Source organism: Pelecanus crispus, chromosome 2 (genome assembly GCF_030463565.1).
Source record: "Pelecanus crispus isolate bPelCri1 chromosome 2, bPelCri1.pri, whole genome shotgun sequence".
In the NCBI taxonomy this organism is placed as follows: domain Eukaryota; kingdom Metazoa; phylum Chordata; class Aves; order Pelecaniformes; family Pelecanidae; genus Pelecanus; species Pelecanus crispus.
The window spans coordinates 154,607,780-154,625,708 of record NC_134644.1 but is presented as its reverse complement, the minus strand read 5'-3'; the positions used below and the strand labels follow the sequence as shown (position 1 = coordinate 154,625,708).

General features: G+C 38.6%; 1 protein-coding gene across 1 annotated transcript in view; it reads left to right on the top strand.

Annotated features, from left to right (window-relative positions):
* ANGPT1 (angiopoietin 1) overlaps nucleotides 1-15,544 on the top strand; it is a 167,097-nt gene extending 151,553 nt beyond the window's left edge. The window contains exons 8-9 of the mRNA XM_075705277.1: nucleotides 6,432-6,562; nucleotides 15,384-15,544. Coding sequence (XP_075561392.1) covers nucleotides 6,432-6,562; nucleotides 15,384-15,544 — 292 coding nt within the window. The remainder of the gene's footprint in view (nucleotides 1-6,431; nucleotides 6,563-15,383) is intronic.
* Nucleotides 15,545-17,929: the final 2,385 nt, after the last annotated feature.

Genomic DNA, 17,929 nt, shown 5'->3' with positions numbered 1-17,929 from the left:
CACCAGGTTAGAAGGGCTGAGGTGTACATGCCCTCCACTCCTATTGAATTTAGGAAAAAATGGAAACCCAGTGAGGAGAGGGCTCAGAATAGGAAATTCTGGGTATAGGATTAATGGTTGGACTGGATGATCTTAAAGGTCTTTTCTAACCTAAACAATTCTATGATTCTATGATTCTATGATTCTGATCCCCATACAACCATATTATTCTGTGACCCTTTCTGTCACAATTAACAACCCCTCCCTTGAGGAGGGATCAGAATTTGGGATCCCTTCCTGTCAGCCATGTGGAATGAGCAGGTGGCAGAGAGAGACATTTTAGCCTGCAGAGAGAGACAAAAGGGAGGTGGGAATTTGGAGGCATCCCTCTGCAGTGTTTCCCAAAGACAAGCTTTGATGTGTCGACACCTCGCCATTCATCATGTTAAGTCTTTTAAATCCTGCTTCAAGACTCCTGTTTCTCTCTATTTAGTCGTTAAGAATCTTAGGCCATTACTCACGTTTATGAATTCCAGTCGTGGAGATTTGTGCTAAAACTTTTACTACTGTGGCAATGATGAAATTCAATTTTAACTCATTAAAATACTTCAGACCATGAACACTGAGGTAGCTGAGATGGTACTCTACATCTCTTCATGACGGTTGTTAATGTTTGCAGTAAGCTAGTACGTTTTTTGTTTATTTACAGACAAAGTATGCATTACTCACCAGCAAAGCTGGATATGACTTCTTAGCTATTTCATTGAGGGACTGCTTTAAATGAAGGACTGAGTGATTTCTAATGACTCTAACAGATAAAAAAAAAAAATAGAGAAAGAAGTAGCTAACATTAAATTCTGGGAGTCCTACAGACCTCTCGCCAGTTCTAGTAGAAATAAATAAATAAATAGAAATTCTAGGGTCAGGTGCTCTATATGCAAGCACTGATGCAGAAACCACTTCCTACACTTTTAATAATATTTAGCACACAACTTTTCACATTCTGTATGTTGCAATCTTCATAATTGCATGTTGCAGAAAGAAACAAATGTTTTTGTAATTTATTTGGAATTATCCCAGGTTCATCTGCTAAACTCAGCAAACACAGTATAAACACAACTAAGCTGCATATATTTGAAAGAAGAATTCCAGGTGATCTAATTACTTCAAAAGGAAAAATTTCTGGTGTAAATTTGAAATGGCTTTTCAGGCTGCCCTGCAGTTGTTTATGTAATATTTTTAGAACTATTCTTTCCACACAATATACCTTGCTTTGGTTTCAAGGGACTACAGATAGTCAAGTTGTGTCACACAGTAGGAATGGTGAGAAGCAAAACATGCTTAAGAGAGTTCTTCCTCACTATTTGTATGTATAGATCCCAAGCTGCCATTGCTATAATATTACAGGGAAAAAATGCAGAGGAAATTTCTAACATTCATGCTAGATTAGAAGTAACTTGCAATTTTTTAAAAATATGCTGTTTCTTCTTTAGCACATCAACTTGGAAAGCTGCTAGTCTCTAAATGAATTCTATCAGTTGCTATGCTCCTCAAAGTGACTTTAGAATTTCATAACGTCATCAGGAGTCCTCAAAACTTAATATACACATGCAGTATTTCTTTTACTTCTACTTACTTATTATTTACTTGCTAGTGCTTATTTATTGCTATTTTAATTCCACTGTATACAGACAAGGTAGCCTTGTTGTTCTTGCTTATTGGACCACGAATTTGCTTTTCCCACCTAATTTGTAAATCTGAACAGTGTTTTCACTGCTTTCCTTGATCTTCAAGATTTTCCTGCTGTGAACAAGGGGGAAGACTGGAGATGTGCTCCTAAACTGCTCCTTGACTTTTGACTGGAATGAGTTGCTTTTTATTTTTAATTTCCTTTCCTTTGTCTCCTTCAAGAACAACCAAGATGAACTCTACCCTGAATTGCCATCTTTTCTAAGGGAGGGAAATTATGTCCTGGTAGTTATTCAGAGTTTATTTTAAAGGTTCAAACCTATCAGTCTGAATCTGAAGATACTAAAAAATTAACTAAGTCTAAGTGGTAAGATATCTACTGCTGCCTGGGAGCTAACAGGCTCATCAGTTGCCCTAGTGCTATGCAGACTTGCTATCTCAAGACAGGCTAGTCGGACCCATATGGCTTGAACTGAAGCGCAGAAAGAAAAGAACTGACTGCTTCAGGACCAATTTTGGGTTTTGATTGACACCTGATTTTGGCCTAAAGTAGTGCCAACTTTGCAGTATCATTTTTTCCTAACTGTTGGGCAATGCCAAGTCAGGGAGAAAGGCCCAAAGCAAGAGAATTACTCTTTCACCCTATGGTTCATCTGTACACTGCTGCAATATGGTAAGCCTACTAAAGTTTAGAGCTAAGCTATCTTTTTAAAGTCACTGGAGACCTACTAGACAAATGGTGTTGAGGGAAAGTCAAACATAACTAGCAAGATCTAAATCTGTGCTGAGTTGAATGTTTATAAAATATCAGGGCAAGAGTATAAGCTTGTAAATAATCCTAATGCCCTACCTCTTAGGGGAAAACATTGTGCACCAAGTATTATTCATTGCTTTATTGTTTTCTTACATTATATGAATTTTTTTATTAGTCTAAGTGGGTTTTATAGTGTTGATTTTTATAAAAGGATCTGGCTAGCATTGTCTTTCTGATTTAAGTAAACAGCATTCGCTTTTTATACTGACTTTATGAGACTTCTGTGAGCTTTGGTGTTGCTGATATAGCGAGGATGTATGGACGTTTGAAATCGGTTTGTAGATATCATGTGACAAAGTAATTTTTCTGTCAACACAACCTCAGGGAAGTTTATTTTGTTCTGCAAAAAATTAAGCACAGCTTGCAAAACAAGGCAAAAGTCCAATGAATGAAGATGGGATCAATTCCAGCCTTTCGTTTGTACAGAACAAAGAAATGAACATAAGCACAGACAGATCTTAGAGTAATCTTGTCTAAAACAAGCATTCTTTGATAGAGTAACATGATAATAATGGGCTAATTGCCGCTGTGATTGGACAATTGCATAATGCAATCACCTTCCTGGATTCCTGTTCCTAAGCCATTCCTTACTAAATTTCTAAGAATCTTCATGATCTTTTTTTGAGGCTCACACTTTGTCTTATCCATTTTTGTGCTATCCAGAGGTATTTGACTATCCATGGTATTTATATTTAATCCAAAAAAATTTATATGTCTATGTATGTGTACTTATCTATATATAAAATTTACTCTAAGGATTCAGTCCAAAGGTATTTAATCATTAGGCTGAGATCAGGTGACATGCAACATTAAAATCAAATGAAGGTAAGCAGTGTAACTACTTTGGAAGAATAGCCCTGACAGTTCTCTTAATAAAATTTTATTTTAACATGTCTGTGCTTACCATCTATTGTCTCCATTTTTAAAGATGGAGAAAGGACATAGAAAAAGAATTTTGCTGAAAATTAGGTGAAGTTTAAGTCAGTCTGAAAGTCTGAATCTCAGACTCTCTAGAGCCCCAAGTGCTGGTTCTGTGCCTTCACATCTTGAGAAGGCTTAGTAACCTCACTGGGATATCCAGAAGAGGCTTTTCTATAATGAGTTTCCATGATGATTTTATCAGTTTGGCTTTGTTTGGATCAACATCCACCCACAAATGCATGCATGTAAAAAAAAAAAACCCAAACAAAACAAACAAAAATCCCAACAGCCATGCACTTGATTAAGGAAAGCTGCCATATGGTACCTATGTGCCCCTTCTGCTCCCTCTCGTAAGCAGAGTTCCAAACCCAAAGTTCTGTGGGAGAACTGGGTTTTATTTAAATCTCAGTCTGGGGGACAAACTCTCCTCCTCATCTCAGAAAAATGCCAATAGCTTAACTACTACTGTGTAGGTTAGAATGGGTTAGGGATGCTCTCTACTCCTGCTGTTAACACTGTGACAACTTTGCAGTGAAATATCTCTCTTTCATCTAAACGGATGGAGGAATGACACTCTGATAAAGGCATTTACTTTTTTATTCATCCAAAGCCATTTGATAAAAATACAACAACAATCTAAGAGGCAGTGACAACAATCAGTGACTCATAACTCCTCTTCTTGTTCACTGTGTTTGTGGGAGAAGTCAGGAATGCATTTTCTAGGATAGCACTCCCAGCTGTAAATCCCAGAGGGAAAGAGGCATCTCTCCTGCTTTACATACTTAAGTCCTGCTTCACACACTTAAATCCTGCTTCTGCTCTGGTGGCTCCTTATGCATTTTACAGTCAATATTTAAAAGATACAGTTTCCCCTCTTCAGTAACCCTAGAAGAAACAGAACTGATGTTTCTCACCTTCTTTTCAGTGGAGAAGTCTTTCCCACTAGATACCAAATCATATTCTTAGTTAGCCCTGTGGCTCATGTGCACCTGCCTGTAGAGCTTCAGTGGGACAGGTGAGGGATACTCCTTCCCCTCCCTCTTGCTTCAGTTGCTAGGGCTTGATCCTGGAATGTGAGGATTATGACTTCATATTTCTCCAGTAGACACTGAGATCCTATCTCCTCCTTCCTGCATATGAAGCTATTATGGCAAAGGATACCTTCTTCTTCCAGTAATGTTTTATGAAAAAAAAACCCCCAAGAATGTACTGGTCAGATGTCTGATGTAGGTAGCTATGTACAGGAAGTAGGTTTTGCTGTGAGCATCTGTCTCCCAGTGATGTCTGTCTCACAGAGGTGCTTAAGCAGAGGCAAGAGAAACCACTGTGTGCAACCTTCTCCTCTCCTCTCCTCTCCTCTCCTCTCCTCTCCTCTCCTCTCCTCTCCTCTCCTCTCCTGCTCCTCTCCTCTCCTCTCCTCTCCTCTCCTCTCCTCTCCTCTCCTCTCCTCTCCTCTCCTCTCCCCCTCCCCTCCCCCTTCCCCTCCCCCTCCCCCTCTCCCTCTCCTCTCCCTCTCCCCTCCCCTCCCCTCCCCTCTCCCTTCCCCCTCTCCCCCTTCCCCCTCTCCCTCCCCTCCCCTCCCCTCCCCTCCCCTCCCCTCCCCTCTCCTCCTCTCCCTTCCCCTCCCTCCCCTTCCGTCCCTTCCCCTTCCCTTCCCTTCCCTTCCCTTCCCTTCCCTTCCCCTTCCCTTCCCTTCCCTTCCCTTCCCTTCCCATCCCTTCCCTTCCCTTCCCTTCCCTTCCCTTCCCTTCCCTTCCCTTCCCTTCCCTTCCCTTCCCTTCCCTTCCCTTCCCTTCCCTTCCCTTCCCTTCCCTTCCCTTCCCTTCCCTTCCCTTCCCTTCCCTTCCCTTCCCTTCCCTTCCCTTCCCTTCCCTTCCCTTCCCTTCCCTTCCCTTCCCTTCCCTTCCCTTCCCTTCCCTTCCCTTCCCTTCCCTTCCCTTCCCTTCCCTTCCCTTCCCTTCCCTTCCCTTCCCTTCCCTTCCCTTCCCTTCCCTTCCCTCCCCTCCCCTCCCCTCCCCTCCCCTCCCCTCCCCTCCCCTCCCCTCCCCTCCCCTCCCCTCCCCTCCCCTCCCCTTCCCTTCCCTTCCCTTCCCTTCCCTTCCCTTCCCTTCCCTTCCCTCTTCCTCTTCCTCTTCCTCTTCCTCTTCCTCTTCCTCTTCCTCTTCCTCTTCCTCTTCCTCTTCCTCTTCCTCTTCCTCTTCCTCTTCCTCTTCCTCTTCCTCTTCCTCATATTCTTGTGCATGTCCCTGCAATTGTGCACTCAGATGAGACGTGCCCAGTTCCCCAGTGTTTCCTTGCTGGGACAGAGTTACTCCTTTCAGCATCCCTGCAGCTGGCACACTTTGCTTTGGGCATTACAGGATGGAGCACCACAAATGCTCTGTTACTTGCTGAAGCTGGGATCAGGCTCCTAAATCATGGTTGTGGTTTCAACTACTTGACAAGACTCCTTAAGAAAAGGGATATTTAGCATTGCAAATCATGAAGAATTTGTGGCTTGAACTGTAAGTTATTCTCCATTCATCACTCAGAGACAGCTTTGGCAGAACTTGGTTACTGGCTTATGCTGTAACTGGTGGAATTAAAAATTCTGAAACTGCTGAAACCCTCTTTTAAGCCCAGGGAATAATAACATGGCTGCTGTTAAGTGGGAGTGCTGTTTCTGTGCCACAGCAAAGAGACCAGCTACTCAAATACTCAATTATTCTGTCAATGTATTCCAGATCTCTGGGCACCTATCCTCATTCTCTTTTCTGTTGCTGACTTCCTCCACTTTGTTGCATTTTCTGACACAGATTGCTTGTGCCCAGTTCTGCTCTGGGGCAGGGACAATGTGCTACTACATATACATTGAAAAACCCTGAATGTCCCAATTTTACACCTGGAACAACAAAGAGATTGAGCCAAAATGCAAGAAGTTTCTGAATTTTCTGAGTGCACTTCATACAAGGCAAACCTGATGTGGAAAGAGACTGGATCTTTTACTTTTCTTTTTGGTGACACTGATTGTTTTCTCTTGCTCTTTCAGGCTTTATTTAAAAGGTCACAGTGGAACAGCTGGAAAACAGAGTAGCCTGATCTTACATGGTGCTGAATTCAGTACAAAAGATGCTGACAATGACAACTGCATGTGTAAATGTGCTCTCATGTTGACTGGAGGTGAGTGCAACAACTCTGAAAATATGTGATACGTTGATAGGAATCTACTCTATTTTCCTAAAGCAACCATGGATGAAGTTGCATTCATGGATGTGTAAGTACTGTGTGAAAATTCCTTTTATTATTATTACTCCTGCACTTTTCTCTATATATATTGTGGTAGTGCCAATACCTCAAGATTCCTACCAGCAGGGAAGGGATTATTCAGAGATGCAGTCAGTATACTTCTGCACTGAAGCTGTTGCAACAATGTCAAGGGGGAAAGCATAAGTTAATGTTATTGTTGAGGCAAGAAAGGCAAAGTAAGAGAGAATAAGCTAAGAGATGAAGAAAAGGAAAGGAACTTTGTGAGAAGTGGGAGAATCAGCCAGAAAAAGAAGAGAGAGAATGCAGGCAAATAGATAAAAAGAAGGTAAAGTTTAAAACCAATCAGAATCTGGACTTGCAATATATTATTTGTTTCACTTAGGGGTGTGATTCTGTTATTGAAATAATTATAATGATTCAGCTTTCTGTCTTATACAAACATAATACATGTATACATATATACCTATAGACATAGTTAATATAATGGCTAATTCACTCACCTGTGAAAGACTAGACCTGCAACCCCCTGTTCAAATTGTGGCACTTAGCTGTTCTGGAAGATTTAAAACAGTATCCTTAGTGAGCTGAGTTGAGCTGCAGAAGGGAAAAAAAAGAAGAGTCAAGATGGGGGAGAGCACACAGAAGTTATACTGGGGCAGTTTAAAGCACCAAGTCAATCTGACTGCCAGCAAGTATAGTGTGTATGACTGATAATTCCAATGCAGAGGAGGAATATCTCCAATTATCTCCCCATACAGACACCTAAAGCACTACACAGGTGTGAGAAGTTTCTCTGGCAAATGATGCTTATTCCTAGTCCCTATATGGGCAAGCTCATTTTTATCTCTAGGACACGACATTAAAGCAGAAAGCTTAAATTGGGATTCTTTGGTTCATTGACTGTATGACCAAGAAAGACCCTTATCTTCACATCTGATCTTCTTCAGAGACTCTCCCTCAGTGATTTCTAACTTTCCTGGAAAAAGTCCTATAGCATATAAATTATTCAGTATTTTGGATCAGACTTAAACTGATATTATTTGTGGTTACTGGCACTCTGACTGAATCCAGCTCAGGCCACATTCAGGCATATATGAACCTCTAAAGCTATCATCTGCTAACATAAGATGGGTTCCCATCACTGTGAATTTATATCAAATGCACAGCCTAGCTCCTCATTCTCTTTTGCTGATTGAAAATAACCCAGTTGGAAAAGTCTTTAAGGAGCTGATTTTTTCAAACTTTCCTAACTTCCTCTAGTGATATGTTATTAAAGGTCAGTATGGGCAAACTTCTTCCAGTAGATGGATGATCAGACACTACCTTTCCATTTCTATAAAAAGAGAAGCTAACCAGCTAGTTCTGGAGACAGATAATGGATAAGAAGTAAATAGTTCATTTTAATTAAAACTGTTGACCTTTCCCTTTAGAGACCATGCTAAATTAAAGTGTCTTACTTCCAGGGCAAGCCAGAGTCTAGTGAGAAGCTCCTAAATGTGAGTTGTGTCTGTGCTGAAGTGCAGACTCATTCATGTATCTGAGCTGCCTGGAAATACCTCTGCTCCCAGACAGCTACTTCTGGGAGCTGACGGTTTTATTTATTTTCCTGCCCTGACTTCTATGGCAGGTCAATGCCCTGCTAAGGTCAGCCTGTTGCTGAACAAGGTTCACATATATTTTGCTGCAGCAGTCTTGTAAATCAACAGCAAACTCACATATTGGAATACACTGGTAGCAAATGAAAGGAATAACAAGGAAGGGGGAGAACTACCAAAGGCTAAGGAAACCACAAATAGAAGTAATCACTGCAGAGTAAAAAGAGATGCACCTAGCCTTTAGAGAAAGATGAGTCTAGTCTTTTGGACTAGACTCTGAGTACTAGTCTTTTGGAGATTTTTTGGAGTAATTTGTAGTTCAAGAAGAGAAAGACTTTAATCATGCTAAAGTTCTCTTCAAACACTCTGCTATGCTTTGCTCCTTGAAATGACTTTCCCATTCCTTGAGAAATACCAGAAATTGAATTAAATAGCAAAACATTTGTTTAGTGGGCAGATTTCAGTTTTGTACCACAGACAAAGACTAATTAAGAAAAGTAGTAATGATAACCAGTTTTGGAAAACCTCTTTTTTTTCCAAGAGATATCAGACTCTCTGTTAGTTTTGGCAACATCACAGAGAGCTCTTTAATGATGAATGATATGAAATCTACAGGCAGGTTTCTGGCTATCTTGACACTTTGGGTGAGTCTGTTATCTCTATGAGGTGAACTGAATATATTTATGTCAGGAATAAAGGCTGAGATAAGATGAAGCTCAAGACTGTGACATAGTTATAGTCAAGGCTGAAAATAAAAATGTAAGGAAAACACACATTCCTCTCTGATCTTACTAGTTGTCAGTTTTATTTGGTCTATATCAAAACTATTATTCTCTCTCCTCCTTTCTGTCCTCCCTCTTCCCCAGAATAAGAAATTAAATACTGGGAGAATAATACAGTAGCATCAACACACTTGTGTGTGTGTGTGTGTTTCTTGTCCTTTCAAGAGCCATGCTATGCCTCTTGACTCCGTCTTAACGTTGATTTTAGGGAATAGCTTCACAAGTACATGCATCAGCTGGATTCTTAGCCCCTGTGAACTTTACATGGTAGTTAAATGTTTTAGCTGCTTTTTTGTGCCTTGGAAAATTTAAACTAAGCATGCTTGGTTTACTTTAAAGGGAGACAAAACATAGTTATTCAAATAATTTCTTCATTTAAACTTAACATTTGTCAAAATAGTAAAAACTGTTTGTATCATGAAAATACCTGTTAAGAACTGGTACGATATCTCAGGCCAGTAAATGGAACAAAAGATTATATCCCCATATCATTTCAAGCATTAATTTGAAGACTACCCCAGTGAGATACATACAGAGCTTTTTTCAAGAAACAGCACTTAAAATGTAACAAACTGTCACCAGAATGAAACATTGAGTAGATGTCCAAAGCGCTTCAGATAGATTTCCAATAGAAGAGCACTTAACATCTCTGGATCATAGTCATGGGCACAAGGCCAAGTCAGAGCATCTCGCCAGGACACCACCTGTCAGCTGAGCCTCAGGAATTGTTTGTGTAATTGTTTTCAATCACTGGAAAGTGACTTATGGTAACAGCCCATAGTGAAAGAGTCTTAAGGTGATTTGCTTCGTCTTGCATTGGCTACGGTCTGAGACGTTCACACAGGTATTTACCTTGCTTCAGGTGATATGTGAGAATGTCGCTAAACTTCTGATCCCTGAAATAGCTTGACAAAGTGATGGGGAGACTTTCTAGATGTCTTGCTAGTGTTGAAATAGGATAGAATTATTGAAATATCTTTTTTTGTTTTACTGGAAGCAGAGGTCCATCCAGCCGGAGTGTCCTGTCTCTGACAGCAGTCAGCAGCAGATGCCTCAGTACGGGCATAAGAACAATGCAAATAAATGATACTTCCTTTGAGTATTTTCCCAGTATCTTTTGCATCTCAGGGGCTTCCCGAGTCAGAGACAGTTCCCATGTATTTACTAATCCTCAATGGATTTGCCATCTATTAAGTGAGAGACTGCTCAATGACTCCCAAACAGTGGTGCACTTATTGCCTATTGCTTCACTGCTTTATTCTCCAAGTAGTGAATTTTATAAATCTCTGGCAAGAATGATATGGAGCATTCTTGTCATGACTTGGGGGGAAGTTCTTGGCTGAATATAGAAATCTGCCCCTACATTATCCAATTAGAAAAAAGCGCAATTTCTTTTTTTTTTTTTTTTTTTTTAAACAAAAGCTTTGAAAGTAGTAACCTCAGCACACTTAAAAGTATCCAACTTGAACCCCGGGATATACATCTACTTACATAAGAAAGAATCAGTTTTTAGGTTTTATGCATATTGTTGCTTTCATAAAGAAGTTACTTATAAAGCACCATTCATAAAGTATCATTTACATTGCCTAACATTTTGATAAAAAAATTGTATTGATCTTACTGCATTTGGAGGCATTCAGTGCACTCAGGAGGGAGAGCAGAGACAGGTGTAAAGAAAGGGTCTGCCATCAAATGTGCAGGGTTTAAACACCTATTTTAGTATGTAAAAGGCAACTAAGAACCTCTCATCAAACCTGAGTGATCATTAGCAAGTTACCAATGCACACTAGATTTACAGTGCACTCATGAATTGATGAGCACTAGGTTACTAACAAAGAATTTTACATACATACATGCTTAATTACAATGTATACAGCAAGACAAAAAAGGAAAGCTTTTAGCTTTGGCATATAAAAGCCTTTTTTATATTGCTTTTGACAAAGAAGAGTCTATAATATAAAAAATATACTTGTGACTTCAGAAAACCATTATAAAAGATGGCCATGCTTTTTTTCTTGTAATATCATTACTCATTTGTTCCTTTCTTAGGTAGTTTTTTTTCCTTTATAACCTAAGGATTTTTATTGCAAACAGAGATGGTAATGCTGCTTGTACTATACAAATTATTAGAGGTGGGCTAACCTCAAAAGACTGAACTACCCACAGTTCAGATAAGCAGTTAGTGACTTCATGATCACAACAACTTGAAGAAACTACCTGTGTTTCTGAATAAAAACTCTCTTAACCATCTCATGAAAGCCTGCTCTTTACCACTTCATTAGTCACTTTAAAATCTTGCTTCTATTGGTATTTCTCATAATGCCCACCCTTCATGATTCTCATGCATGATTCAAATAACCCATGGAAATCATTGCCAAAAGTTATCTCTGAGGTTAAAATCTTACTGATATGCAGAGATGATCTGATACTTATTTGGGAAAGCCATTACCTTGTAGTTAAAAATAAAATTCTTCATGGAAGGAAAATCCTGTGAACTCCAGGGAATAAGCCAACATCTAGCTACTGGGAGTCTTTCCTTGGGTCAGACCGTCTCACAGCTCTGGAGCTGCTTTATTTGGTGTTTTCTGCAATGGCAGTGCTGCAAGTATCTCCATCAGAAACCTCTGGTTTACATTCCCCCACTTCCTCATAGCTACTAAGAAAGTCACTGCTTCCATTCCTCTGTCTCCCAATATACAAGGCATCTGAAAAAACATTTGTATCCATTCAAAGATGTGGATTTTGGTGTTGAGATATGCAGTAGGAAGTCTTGTGATAATCTGAGGCCCTATGGGGAATAAAGAACTTTTAGAGGACTGCAGGGGAGGATGGAGAGAAATAACCATATGAAGGAAAAAAAAAAAAAACCACTTAAAAAAAAGAAAAACAGAGAAAGTAAACCTAACATTTTAATGTAGTGTTAGGAAACATCTTTAAAAAAATTCATACAGTCTCACTAAGAACAGTGTAATAGAAAAAAAAAAAGCTCATTAAAACGTATTTTTAAAGAAGTACTTATTTAGAACAAATATATGATGAGAGATTTGAGCAGGTCCTCACAAAAGGTTTATAAAATTTTGTGTTTCTTCAACTCATTCCTTTTTTAACATAGATTTTGTAGGACACTGCTGGAAACCTCCTCGAAAAGGCCATTTATGCATCTATTGTTGTTCCTTTCAGATGAAATGGTAACTAGCACAGCTTGCCATGTCTTCATCCCAACACCATAAACAGAACCCAGCTGCATCTGTGTTCCATCTTTAAAAAATGAGGATTAGATTTTCTCTGTTTAACTTTGTCTTAAATTTCTACAAGATTATACTCTGGTTACAGTAAAACGTCAGCTGTATGGCTTTCTCTTTCTTTGGTTATTGCCCCTTAGGTATAACATTGTAATCAAAGGGAGGTCAATTGTATCAAAATAGAAGTTTGCCAGAATTTATCTGGCATAAATTCTTCCCCCAAGGTTTCATTATGAAGTGTTACTTCAGAAAAAAGCCCACTAAGTATTATCCAAAATCTAAGAAATTACTTTACAAGACTAGAAACATAAATTACATGAATCTAAATACAAAGGACAGAGTAATTACTGGATCTGAAGGCTAATCATGGTCAATATCATATCAGTAGTAGTAAGGAATAATTTAAAATACCTTCATTCAATGCATTCATTATAGGTAGATAAAGGGCTAACCACTGAATACAATGAAATTGGAGGATTCACTAGAGCAGTGCACATTGTCTAAAAGGAGCTTCTCACAGTTTAATTCCATTTCCAGAAGTCAGAGTGAGAAATGCACTGAAAATTTAAAATACTGCATTTCAGTCCACAGTGACGCCTGCAGAATTCAGTAGCCACTCACTAGACAATCAGTTTGCCACTACTGGCGGTGCTTGAAAAAGGTTTGCAGGGGGTCCTTGGAAGATTACAGTGCTGTGATGTGCAGGCTGAAATAGGTTTTTAAAATAAAGTGGCATTTAACCACCAAAAGCAAAAGCCACCACCTGATCTTTATGATCTTATTTGCCTTCATACATGAAGACAAATGTTCAGTACAACCATATTACATGGAAAGATGCATAAGATCTGTGTTAAAGGTGCACAAAGCCTATAGGTCTTGTTATGAAAAAAACCCAGCTCTTTACAGTCTGGGGATTCATCCCACTTTCCTGAGTCTGAACTAAGCATCTTTCTGTTACATTATATAGATACCGTGTAAGGTGTTGGAGAGAAAATTCTATTCCCATCAAGATACACAGCAAAACTCCCATTACTTCCAGTGGAGTCAGCACGTCACCTAGTTTATCTTTGTCAGTTTGTGTTCTGCAATCTCAGTGTTGCCAAGTTTCAGGTTATTTGGAGTTTTCCTTAAAACTCTAATGCCCGTGGCAATCTAAAATTCACCTTAACAAGAAAAGATCTTGGGGATGTAGACAAGAGAGTTGACTGATTAATTTCCTCTTAAAGCAACAATTTAAAATAGACCTGAAGAGTCACACATTATTTCACCACTGACTCCATTATCTCCATTGGTTAAAGACATATATGCATATCTTCACTGCAGAAGTCTAAAGGTGACATGACTTTTTCTGCATATAGTTTGCAACCAAACCTATGCTTCTTGCAGGTTTGAATTTTATGCATTCAGTCATACAAATGTAGCAAAACCTCTATCTTTGTTAGTAATATTCACAAGTACTTGATAAATATTTCTAGTTTATTTTCAGTGCTATGTTAACAGAGCACTCACAAAGGTGAACATATGGTTCTACATGCATTTTCTTTGGCTGAAAACTCAGGTTGAAAAGTTCCTGAGCTGTTACACTTCTTTTTTATCCTAACTTCTCAGTTTACTACTCCTTCAGTTATGCCAACACAACTGTTCACAGGGCCATTCTGTAAACCAGATTGTTGGTTTGCCCTCAGAAAGTAAAGTTCTGGGGTTTTCTTCCTAAATCTGTGTCACCTCACTTTTCAGAAAAGTCTTAAAATGCAGCTGCTGGAGCAATGAACTAGAAGCACAAGCATCTGGGCAAGACATTTCTTGCCCTGTCTTTCCAGTAGAGTAAAATATATGCAATTACACACAGAGTTCAAAGGGTTAATGAATAGGAAGCTGCATCTTGCTGGGAAAGAGCAGTCAGGGTAGGGGGGCAGAAAAGGCAGTTAGCAAGTTTCTAAGCCTAACTTTAATACAAATAATTAACATTTTTGATATCTTTTTGTAGTCAATGATATTCAGGTAACTAGTAATATTCTGCTACCCATAGACATGTAAATGAAGTGTCTACAAACTCCTATTTAAAAACAAATTGAACGGCCTCAGTTTTCTAAGTGCCAGGTGTGAACTTGCTCAGAGGCTTTGCAGAGAAGTGAACAAATGTCAGATGGATCTGAGTGAGGACCCTCCTGACACCGCTGACCCAAAAACATTTGGTACCTTTCAAAATCAAGATTAGGAGGCTCAAGATTTGATACAGGTTTTCCCATTCAAAATAATAAGATTAAGCATAGAATGTCATTGTTCTGGCCCAAACTGTACATGCAATGTGCATACCTTGATTGAGGTGACCATACTGTCACATAAATGCATGCACACTCAGGTAATCATCTAAATCACCTGTCCATGCACATAGGTATTCTGACTGTCAGCATCCTACAGTGTTATAATTGTCTTCTTCACTTAGTCCTTCCATTAATTTGCTGAGTCTTGTTTATATATTTATCATGTCTTAAAGAGTCTACCTGTCTCCTTGTACACCATTCTGAATACTGATTATATAGTACTATAATATTGTAATTACTGTAGTAGCACCACCATACTCATAACCCATGCTTGCTAAGAAGATCCAACCTGAAAGCAAAAGCAAACTGTCTGAGCAATTGAACAATCACAGTTAAAGTAACAGAAAAGGACCAGTAAAGAAAATTAAATCATGTTTATACTCAAAATAATTAAACAAGTGAAATTATGCAAAATACTTATGAATTGTAATCTTTTTCTGAGGTTTACATGAGATGGGTGAACTGCAATACTGTCTAAACTTGCAACGCAGTTTATTTGTCTTTGTTGTTGTTCTTGCTTCACATACTGCATATAAAACCAGAATGAGTTAGGACTTAAATACTTTTCCAACTCTGTAAATACAACTGTGCATTCTCCAGCACCACTGGCTACAGAATGGCAAAAAAGAGCAAAAAAGGAAAATATTAAAATATCCCCTCCCCCCCCACCACCACACCAGGAGTATTTCTGAGCCTGGGAATACCAGAATTTGCTTATCAGCTAAACCTATAAAACAAAATAAGAATGCTTAGTGCACTAGCAGTTTGATTGTTTGTCTTAATATTTTCAGGATGGTGGTTTGATGCCTGCGGCCCCTCCAATCTCAATGGGATGTTCTACACAGCTGGGCAAAACCACGGAAAGCTCAACGGCATCAAGTGGCATTACTTCAAAGGCCCCAGCTACTCCTTGCGCTCTACCACCATGATGATTCGGCCCTTGGACTTTTAAAGGCATTCAGTGGTGGATCCCAGAACAAACCAGGACAACACTGCCCTCAGCAGTACAGCTATCACAGTCTGAAAGTAAAAGGTGAAGGGCTTCTTGAAAACAACCCATAGGGATGATGCAAAGTGTCTTCATTATCACTCCATAACCTGCAAAAACCCTCCAACAGTCACCCCACATTTTTTTGACTGCGGGAGGCTTGGTTTAGAAGGTGGCTGCAATGATTTTACAGAGAACAACTGGATCTGGTTTTCTGCCTGAAACTGGTGCTTCTCAGTGGATGTCCTTTTTTTTTTTTTTTTTAATAGGAGATGCAAAAACATACTAGATTATTCAGCAACAGCATCAGAACTTGAAGAATGGAAATGTATCAACCACAGTCTATTGAGTAGAATGTTACTCAGCAGTGAAGTGCCAACATTATACCCATGAAAAAGGATTATGGAGGCACCTTTATTAAAGCTCATCTTAAAGCACTCAAGGTGACCACTCCAAATATTGTTTTTTCTTAAATTAACAGAATTTGAATGGTGGATGGATTTATGTTAATCCCAGAGTCAAATAATTCGTGTGAATATTATTTTTCATTAAATCCTTTAGTGACACATTTCTCATAAATAAACTGAGTCAAACGTATGAAGAATGATAAGGGTAATAAGCATAAATTCTTCAGTTGCTCTGTAGAGGTAAATCAGATAATTGGCATAATCCCTGAGCTAGGATTTATAGTGTGATAACAAAAGTAGCTGTGTTTTGAGGTTTTTTCCTTCTTTCATTAAAGGCAGTCTGAATGTCATGCAGAAAAATTAATGGAAGGTTTAAAGAATGTGAAATATTATCCTAAAGAAAATATGGGATTTTGCATGGAGTATTTCCATCAAAAATACACAGGAAGGCAAACTGTTAGGGTATATAAAAATTACATAAATGCATAGCTTAAGGCAATGGATTCATTTTACAGTATCCTTGCATGTGCACAATTTATCATTAATTATTTTACTTTTTTATTACATTTTTGTGAATATCAGAAGCATGCCAGTTCTACACAGTGCTTAGGCTACAACTATAAAAAATACTCATCAGAACTGTATAGAAAATAAAGAATTGTGAACTTGTAAATAACATGTTTATATTACCTGTAATGGTCATTTAATTTGTACAGGCAGCCCTGACCCTACTCAAAGGGTGCAAAGCCTCAAAAGGATATAAATATTAAAAGAACTTTAGAAGACTGCTTATAGGTTATTAACAAGTAATTTTTTTATTTTAAAATGTTGCAGAAGTGTGGGGCAAGATGCACAATTCAACTATTGGAAAAGATAAAGTTCCTATAAAAACAAGCAACAAAGTAGCTGGGTGGCCCATGAGGCTGTAGAACCAAGTCTTCCCATTTACAGCCCCTCGTGATTTAGTCATATGAATCAAGTCCATTTAGGAATGTAGCTTACAGTCATTCTACTTCTGCTATATATAAAAGGAAAAAGTTTACCCTGATCCCACTGAATTCAAAAGTAACATTCTCATCAATTAAACTGGGACCAACATGACACACAAAATCTGAATGTGGTGAGTATTTTGCTTGTCTGTTTGTTGCTTTGTTTCATTCATGAAACTGTTCCTGAGATCAAGCACAACAAAGATTTGACTCTTTTCTAGAGGGTGATGATAATAGAGTAACTGGTGGGGTTTTTTTTTCTCCCCCCCCCCCCCCCTCTTTTTTCCTTTAGCAGTTTATTTCTGTGGAATAGAAAAAAACTGCTTGGATTTTTTTTTACACACTTCTTAAAGATCACAAGGCCCCACAGAGTTCTCTGTTTTTATTACAATTTGATGTTTGTTTAGTTTTAAGTGGGAAGATCCTTGGGTTTGTGTATTTGTATATATTTATATATATATTTGAAATAATCTTGCCTAAGGGTTAATTTGCTGTTTGCTGCTGAATAAGTTACCAAACTACTCCTTACTCAGCAGTTTCTTCACAGAGCTCTTTCGTCTCAGTTTCCAGCAGTTTTTTGAAATCGTCTTCATTTATATGCAAAATATGTGGTCTGTCTTCCTCCATATTCTCAAAAGATATATTTTTGCAGGTCTCCAAGTTAGGAATGCCATTTTTGCAGAACCCATTGCAAAAACCAAAACACATTTAAAATAAAAAGCATGATATTTACTGTTTATTTATCTGAGTTTGAAAAAAATGTGGATTTGGTTTCCTATGCTTTATAATAAAACATTTTAAAAAATTACAGAGTCCATGATTTGCTTTGCTTTGAGTATACCTTTCTGTGACAGGCTGATGACATTTTACAAGCCACCACTTCTCCTTGGAAGAAATATTAATAAATTTAGACAAAGCCTAGGAGGGGAGTATGATTAGAGTTTGTCCAGAAA